Here is a 9,118-nt window from a genome sequence, read left to right as displayed (position 1 = left end):
CTCTTTAGAGGGGGCTGATTCCAGAGCTGAGAATGACTAGTGGTTGCAAGCCCACCATTAACACACAGCTGGATGATCAACGGGGTTAATGGATAGGGCCTGGACCATTAGCTTGTGGATTAGGTGACCTATGGCTAATTATTTGTACCAAAAAGTCTAAAGACTTGTTTAATTTATGGAAAGAAAAGTAAGAAAGAAAATAAATAAATAAATAAATAAAATATTTTATATTTGATTAGACTTTTTTAAAAAAAGAGATGAAAAACAAGATTTTTACTTTTTATGAGGAAGCAAATTCACGTGGAACAAAAAAAATCTAATTTTTACCGGTTGAAAATTATATTTTTTTTTTCAAAAAATGTCCTAAAACTCTTAGATAGAATATTGTAAGATTTTTCTCTAAATATAACAAATATTTTACATAACTTTTATAGAAAAGTAAATGCTTAATCAAATATAAACTAATTTAGAATGTGTCACTTTTCATGATCAATAAAATATGCAAAAATTATTTTTTCAGATACTATATATCCAGATAACAGTTTTTCAAAAAAAATATATTTTAGTAAGATTTTTTTTTTCTTTTCTACGAGCAGCCCAGCAAGCCTCTCCTAAATCATGACATTATTAGAAAGCGGAATCCAATATTAAGACCTACCATTCTGTGTGAGGTACTTGGGATTCAATTTTCCAAAGTTTCCATGGAGTCAGTGCAGTAGTTTAGGCCAAATAGAAGCGACATCCAAATTTCGTAGGACCACTCCAACGTCCGAGAGAGAACTACCAAAATGTTTGGTCCTTTTATGTCTCTTGTACTTCAAAGAATCTCTTTTGTGTTTGTGATATACGTGCTTCAAATTTTCATTTAAGTTAATGTATTAAAAGTTTATATTCATCAATAGAGATTCTTAAAGTTAGATTAATGTAATAGCATGTAACTAGTTAAAAGAGGAAGAAGTCTTTGATAGATGGGCATGATCCTATCAATTGATGAGACATAAGATGAGATGCAAACATGCATAATTTGTTGAAGAGAAAAGGTAATCAAGGATAGTTCTCTCAATTGATGAATTATATTCATTCAATAAATATTCCTTTCTTAGGAGTCACAACCATTAGTTTGGTGATGGAATCACAGTCTCTTTTTCGCTTAATAACCAGCAAAGTTCATCATTGGTTTGGAAAATGTATTCTTCCTCCCTTTTCTTCAAAAATGCAGGGATAAAAAGACATGTATTCTTTTTTGCATTTGGAAGTCTCCAATTATATTCAAATTCAAGCTAAGCTCCAATGTATGCTCCTAACCATGCTTAGCTATAATAACTCAACTTACTATTACTGTATTTATGTGATTGGTAATCTCAGCCCTTGGGTCAAGCACTATGTTGTATCCAACCCTAGCTAGTTGGTTTAGCAATCTGTTTTTCAAATACTCTCACTTGCAACAGTTTTGACTACAATTAAGTTGTTCTTTTTTGGAGTTATTTTTTGTAGCTTCAAATACCTATGTGAACAAGCACCTAAAGCAACTCAATTACAATGAACCATCATCAGTTGCAAGATTGTGCATGTTTGCAAATACTTTTTAATGATTAAATGCATCATTTTAAGTCATTGCCTTTCGAAGAGATCAGTTTTAAGAATTAATGTGACACAACCATGTCTAAAATTCCATTTAAGTAGCCCTCGTCCACCAACAACTTTGATATGATTGATCCACAGATGTGAAGGGTGAGAGAAATAATTGTTGGGCTGAAGTCAGAGATCTAGAATTTTTTCTTTCAACTTTCTTTCCAATTCTTTAATGTTATAAACACCTGTAACCTATAATACTTCTAACTTAGGCATAAATTAAAATCATTTCCACCATCAAAATTTCAAACTGGAATGGAAGGAAAATTTGATCAGCCCGACAGCAGAACTGGTCAGATTTCACTTTGCAAACGTTGACAAGCAAGGAAGGGGGACCATTTTTTCCTTTGTATTAACTAACCTATGAAAAGTGAACTTAACTATCTAATCTTCAAAGCCATTTAAACACCAGCATCAGAAAATTCAGAGGAAGACTTGATCAAAGATCGGTATTATAGTTCATTTGTGCCCTAGGCTCCAGTTAATTAGAACCTGCAGCAGAGGCAGGTAGTAAAAACAATCCTATCAAGTCAGGACTCTGAACTTTAAAAAAAAAAAAGATTAAAGTAGTGATGCCATCAAGGTCGGAAATCTCCAAAGATGTAAGGTATTGGGGCCTAGGCCTTGAATTAATGCACCCAAAAATTCAACAACACAAGGCCACCAAAAATCAAAGTGATGACAACTTGGGTTGGTTTTGGATCCTGTGTAGGTCTTTGGATTTTTCAATTAACAATGCATCTCTGATGCCTCTCCATCAATGCTTTCTCAGATTCTTATTAATCCTGTCTTTGTAGGTTAAGGACATCAACATGGAGACAAGCAATCAAAGCCTATAAACAAGCTCTATTGTTCCTTCATTATCTCCTTCACTGTCCTATGCAGTTGGATGGGATGTCATGGCATTTCAAAATATATGTTGGGGGCTATAATACATAGAGTATAATTAAGGTTCATGCCCTTCCTTTAAATCCTGGCCAACTTGGGATTCACGAGATTAATGAGAGGTTATTATAAACTGAAGAAGTTTACCTGCTAACCTGAACAACCGCTGGTTGGTACATTTGGCTCAGATTATTGAATTGCAACTTTGCAAGTCACATATTAAAATTGGTCATGGGACTGAATCAGTAAGAGATGACCTCTAGGGCTCCTATTGGAGTAGGACGAACTATCTTACTTACAAGAAACAGCCCTATCTTTCATGAAGGATTCTATAGTTTTGTAAAGGTTCCATAGGAGCGAAAAATTGCAAGGAAAATGCTTCGGGGCTCCTATTTTGTGCACACAAAAAGTTCCAGATTGATGCTGGCCTAGCAACTCAACATTCAACCATATCATTCATGTATTGGCTAGGCATTAAGTCTCGCAAGAGATACCAATTCTCCCATATCATATGGTACGAGGAACTTTTCATATGTAGCATTTCTCAAATGAACAAACTATGGAAGGTAACAAAAAACTATTTGAAATCTGACTATTGCATTCTTCTATTTATTATAATTTATGATATTATTATATTGTATTTTAAAAATAGTTGAAAAAGGGAGAAACAAATTGTAGTGCATCACATGGGCTAATATTAATGATAGAAGTTTCTATACGAAAGCTCAGCTTATATTGAGTTTTCCATTCGCTATATGAATGACAATATTATTGATGGGAGTTTTTACACGACCATAATTAAAATTTATTACTTAACATGCAATAGAAATTGAGCTATTGAAGTCTTTTATTTATTCTAATTTGTTATATACTATATTGCATTGCAAGAATATTTGATAGAAGGAAAAAAAATTGACTGGCGCACCGTCTAGGTTATGTGCTAGTTTAGAACAATAATACTCTATTGAAATTTGTTGAGGGCGGGACTCAAACTCAAGTCACTGTTCAATTGCCGATGACTTCGTCAATTTATACGTCATCGTCCTCTTAGCACTTAATTACTATATGCATATGGGCTATGTCCTTAACTAATACAAAACGAGAGAGCCTTTGACTGCTCACCTAATTGAACATGCCACATCATAATAGTGCTTTCAAGACTAGCTAAAAAAATATAGCCACCAACTTTAGTATAACTATGAGCAAGTGAAAAAAAGGATAAAATGAGAAATGGTAAAAACTTACAACCCCAATTTTTATCCCTTAAAATAAGAGCTCTTAGCAAGGAGATTGAAAAATGTGCATAGATAGATATATCCATATTTATTTAGCTAATGTCATGACTCTATATCCTAAATTTTAAGAGATGAAACTTTTCATCGATCTAAGTTAATGCACATATTTTGGAAACTTCTTAGAATCTCGAACCCGCATCAACTTGTTAAGCACCTCCATGCTTCAAGTGTCTATTGAAGAATCTACTTATCTACACCCACAATTATCTCCTACCTCCAGTTTTGGCTACTAAACCCTAATCTAAATCAATGGATTTTAATGGCACATAAAACTATGATGTCATAATCTTGTCCCAACTTATACCTTGGTAGTTCATCAAAATAGCCAATTCCATAGTTCACTACACAATATATGTTCTTTCCTTTCAAAAAAAAATATTGTTTAGTTAAGTAAATTCATCATCCAAGTAACTTCATGCCGCATATCAACTGAATATTGTAATTCTTCCATGTCTCACAACCAAACCCAGTGTTGTACACATGCCCTAAAAGGATGCAGGTTATATGCAACCAAATATTAACACGACACTATTGTCTTCGTTAATCGATCACCTAACATCCTCATAAACTGAGAAGAAACATGTTATATGTAACCATATATTAACACATTATTACCTCTCTACAAAACATCCCCATAGATGGTGAACATCCACTTTGGCATGATTCATGGTGAATGTTGGACAGTTAATTTGTAGTCATGAGAAGTTTCTGTAAAAATTGGAGTATTCAACCCTTTAATGTATCTCTGAGAGACACATCACATTTTTCATGTCCATGCATTAGCATGAATCACTATGACGTATTACTGCAATTCAAAAGAGTGATTAACATATGACTTCTTTGACTTCAGGTACACATCCTTACCATTGAATATGGTGCATAGTCAATTCGCATAATTCGACAGCATAACAACATCACGCTAATCCATTGGTAACTCCTTAATTGCAGTCTTCCAGAAAACATTTTTAATTAAACTTTCAAGGCATTGCTAACTAAATTTTTTTTTTTCACATTGACTAACTTGACCTAATGAAGTTCATACACGAGCTACGATACAACATCTTCTTGATTCCATCCACAACCATCCAGATCAAATCAAACAAGATCCGAAATTCCAGTAAGTCTAGGCATCTTTTTTTTTTTCCCCTCGATACGGAGCCTAGGCATATTTTAATAAAATAAAATGGTCTCAAAACCCTTCTTATCTAAATCTCACATTGATCTCTCCAAAGGAACGACTCACCCACATTTCCCTATAAATGAAATCCTTCCAAAGGAATGCTTCGCACACATTTTTCTCCTAACGAGCAGCTTACCTACATGTATCCGTAGGAGCCAAAAATATATTATTTAGCTTCCTTAACCTATATAAATATTCAGTATCTTTCTAGCACATAACCATACAGGATTAAACATAAACCCTAGCATCCAACTCTCCCATGTTTCTCTTCTAAGGAATAGCTCATCCACATTTTCCTATAGTAGTCCTTCCAAAATAAACGCAGCATAAAACCGATGTAAGACTAAGTATAAGCCATGGCATCTAGCTCAACCAAGTTTCTCTCATAAGGAACAACTCATCCACATTTTCCTATATCAGTCCTTCTAAAGAAGACCCAACAAAATATTATTTTGGTGTATTTGATTTACCTATATTTCTCTCCCAAGGAGTGGTTCATCAGCATATCCCTATAGTAGCCTTTTCAAAGTAGGCTCAGGTAGACCCAAAAAAATTATTATTTGAAAATTTTGGTCGGTATAAATGTCCAAGTATATAATTGAAGTTGGATTAGCGCTAGAATCTAAATTCCATCAAATCCAGTCAAAATATTTTAGAAAATTTACTTCCAATATTTATTTGGATTTTTTTTGGATCTAATATAACAACGACGTATAACTAAACAAATACCAGCTCAGATTGTCACATCTCTTTCTTTTTCTCCCTCTCACGGCCGGAGCTAGAAAACTCCGCCAGAATCCGCTTCCACCACCATTCTCTGTATTTTCGGGGACCGACGCCCGGATCTTCCATCCTCACCGTTCTCCTCCGCCGGCGGTTAAATCCCCCGGGGATTTTGACCGATTGTGGGAAATGGACTCTCGTTTCCTCCCTAATGGGGATTTTTGACCGGCCACGGGAAATGGACTCCTGAAACCTTCAAGAGCAGAGAGCCAAGCTATCCAAATGGAGGATTCCGATTGCTCTGTTTCGCTCTCCAACCTCATCTGCCAAGAAGATGGATCAACTCTTCTCCTTGGCGATGGTGATGAAGAGGAAAAGAGTGATATGGTAACGGTTTATAACGATTGCTGCATTTTCTCGGAAACAGAGGAGGATGACTACATCGACATGCTGTTCTCCAAAGAGAGCGTCCGCTCCGACAGCAGAGGAAGCGGAGTATATGATGACTCCTCCGAAGATTGGCTGAAATGTGCTCGCTCTGATGCCGTCCGATGGATTCTGAAAGTCGGTATCGATCCATTTAAATCCATTCATTTCATTCTCCAATTCTTATCTTCTAATCGCAGCCAATTTCTTTTTTAGCAGACCAAGGCTTGCTTCGGCTTCTGCTCGAAGACGGCATACATGGCTGTGACTTATCTCGATCGCTTTCTCATGCATCGAAGAATTGATGATGTAATGATTTGCTTCATTTTGACTCTCTCTTGCTATCTGATTCTTTAGTTCTGTCTACTGAATGATTCTAGTGTAATCGATCAGAAGGGAAAGATTTGGGCTGTTCAGTTACTGTCAGTGGCTTGTTTGTCTCTGGCGGCAAAGATGGAGGAATGCAAGGTCCCGGCGCTGTCGGAGTTCCGATATGATTTTAAGAGCAATCTGATACAAAGGATGGAGTTTCTTGTTCTGAATACATTGGAATGGAGGTTGAATTCAGTAACTCCATTTGCATATCTAAGTTATTTTGCGTCCAGGTTACAAGAACACAAATGGAGTAATTTGATGGCAAGAGCCATTGGATTTATTTTTGCAGCCACTGGAGGTTGGTCGCCATCAATTTATTAAATTCTTTAGGCTGTTGGATTGGAGTTCATAAGCTAAGGACTAATAATACTCTCTCTTCTTCTTTTTTCAGTGATGAATTTAGTGGATCATCGCCCATCGGTCATAGCGGCTGCAGCAACTCTGGCCGCGTTTGATGAAAGATTAACTCAAAATTTAGCTGAGTTTAAGAAGAGAACAATCTCGCTACGTGGATCACTGGAGACTGTAAGTTTTAACTTTTTGATTGGAATTTATATAGATTTAGTATCTCCATAAGGAAAGTTAGGAGAGAATGGAAGTGATGAGTAGGTGAACTGTTATTATCCTGTGCCAGGAGCATGTGTTCTCCTGCTATTGCCTGATGATTCAGGAGTCACACAAGGAGAAGCTGAAACCATCAAAGAATTTAATTGCCACCACCTCTTTCACAGCAAGAAGCAGTAAGAGGAGAAGGTCAGAATCGCCGCATGCCGAGTAGAAATCAATCAAATGGAGTTGAGATGGAATTCAGAGACCCAGGCAATGGTTATTTTTTTTGTTTCAGGGTCCATGGGGCATGATTTGATTCTCTACTTAAGTCAGATTTTCTAATTGATGGATGACTTAGCTTGAAAAGGTTTGGTTTTGAGTTTTTGAGGTCAACTTTCTCACACTAGTTGGTGTAAAAAGAAGGGAGAAAAAAAAAATAAAGGCAAAAGCTACAGCTCAAAGTTACAAAAAGGCTGACTACGAGGAGATCAACCCCAGTAGGCCATAGCACAGAGTGATTTTTGTGAATAGGAATGCATGGAGTCCTTTTGGTTTATAGCCCTTGTCATTCATTCATGAATGCTTACCAATATTCGTTGTAATTCCTTTACTGTTTTTGTTTTTCCTGAAGTGTGATGTGGTGAGACCCATGGGACCTGTGGAGGGATCCTTGTGAACAGTAGTATTGAAAGTCCCATTGCTATTTGAGGTGGAGGTATTTGGGACGCTTTGATGAGTCTTGGAGGGAACTTCAAAGCAGCGAGATGGCACTGGCCCTATCCCACAGGGCCTCGATCGTGTTTTGTATTCTAATTCCTCGTGGCGCACTCACATCTATATGTAAGTGAGATGCTGATTTATCCAAAAAAAAAAAGGAAAAAATGAAAAAAAAAAAAAGCAGTGAGAGAGTGCTGGTATGATCAGATGCACTTGGGTTGCAAGCTGGCCAGCTGAAAGCTTGTAAAGTGGGTGTAAACTGTGATTGGATTTTGCTTGGTCTTGGGAATGAGATGGTGCTGCCTTTATTGTTTTGCTTTGTGCTGTGTCATGAAGCCAGAACCGAGCTTTTTGCTTGTGGAGAATCTAAATGACTGTTCATGAATATGGAGTAATTGTCTCTCTCATGCTGCACGGCAACCCTCAGGATGTTTCACCAAAAGATATTTCGTATGGAGATCAAAAGTTCTGTTGTTTTTTTTTTTCAAACTCCTACAGGGAAAAGGCCAGACTAAAAGACGCTCAACTTTATATGAAAGAGAGATCTCTCTCTCCATGGCTGCAAAAAAGAGTCCACAAGTACTGCCCCTCAGAACATTGGACATATCATCCATATGATGATCACACATTATTCCATGGAGCTTCACCTTAAACAAGGGATGATAAATCTATATGTAGTACGAGTTACTGTTTTCTTTTTGCAGTAAAACCAGATTTTTATTTACAGCAATCTACAGTAAATGCATGCATGTATCAGAAAATAAAGTATATGCCAATATGATTAGCCATATATGTCACTGTCCAATCAGTATGTAACAATTCAGGATCTCGCTCAAAAAATCTAGTCATAAGGTATTATTTGGTTCTTTGATCCTGTATAAATATCCGAAATCTTCTTGGTAATTAATCAATGTAGGACTAAACAAACGCTCGCATGGATCCTACTCCTAAAAGTATATGCCATGTCATAAGAAAGTAGAATAAAAGCTTTTCTCCCGGAAAAATTTCAGAAATTGATGTATTTGATAATAACGTAATCATTAGTTACTAGTTTATGTCCGATGTTCTGAATAGTCCAGGGCTTGGTCCACATAACCATTGAAGGCCTCACCTTAGCTTGTAACATACAAAAGTATTGGATGTTGAGTGATAAAAGAAGGCCTAGTGCTGCCAATTTCTTTCATGCCAGTCCAGCACGTGGGCGGTGCTGTTTTCCAATGGGGAAGGGGACACTTTGCGAGTCTTCCATGCCTCAAAGCTGGTGTGAGGCCTTATCACTCACTACTGTCTGATCTCTGAGCGGATGGTTGGAAATGAGATAAACTTCTTTAATCCC

The 9,118-nt window shown here is 36.7% G+C and overlaps 1 protein-coding gene across 2 annotated transcripts; it reads left to right on the top strand.

Moving 5' to 3' along the window:
- The first annotated feature begins 5,747 nt into the window (after positions 1 to 5,747).
- LOC120106764 (cyclin-D5-1-like) lies at positions 5,748 to 7,908 on the top strand. 2 transcript variants are annotated; one of them, XM_039119814.1, is made up of 5 exons: positions 5,748 to 6,279; positions 6,361 to 6,450; positions 6,538 to 6,814; positions 6,908 to 7,041; positions 7,151 to 7,908. In XM_039119814.1, the coding sequence occupies exons 1-5, from the start codon at positions 5,998 to 6,000 to the stop codon at positions 7,292 to 7,294; spliced, it is 927 nt and encodes a 308-aa protein (XP_038975742.1). In that variant the 5' UTR covers positions 5,748 to 5,997; the 3' UTR covers positions 7,295 to 7,908. The 2 variants fall into 2 exon arrangements, with proteins under 2 accessions (XP_038975742.1, XP_038975741.1); XM_039119813.1 differs by having other exon boundaries at positions 6,535 to 6,814.
- The last annotated feature ends 1,210 nt before the right edge of the window (positions 7,909 to 9,118 follow it).

The sequence above is a fragment of the Phoenix dactylifera genome, unplaced genomic scaffold (genome assembly GCF_009389715.1).
Source record: "Phoenix dactylifera cultivar Barhee BC4 unplaced genomic scaffold, palm_55x_up_171113_PBpolish2nd_filt_p 000626F, whole genome shotgun sequence".
NCBI classification, from domain to species: Eukaryota; Viridiplantae; Streptophyta; class Magnoliopsida; order Arecales; family Arecaceae; genus Phoenix; species Phoenix dactylifera.
The sequence above is the reverse complement of the archived record's forward strand: the minus strand, read 5'-3'. Positions and strand labels throughout refer to the sequence as shown.

Bases quoted from the DNA above. Each gene is read 5' to 3' on its own strand.
- LOC120106764 (XM_039119813.1), top strand. From the start codon at position 5,998: ATGGAGGATTCCGATTGCTCTGTTTCGCTCTCCAACCTCATCTGCCAA. The intron at 6,451-6,534 runs GTAATGATTTGC...GTAATCGATCAG, and splicing joins TGCATCGAAGAATTGATGAT to AAGGGAAAGATTTGGGCTGT. The intron at 6,815-6,907 runs GTTGGTCGCCAT...TTCTTTTTTCAG, and splicing joins TATTTTTGCAGCCACTGGAG to TGATGAATTTAGTGGATCAT.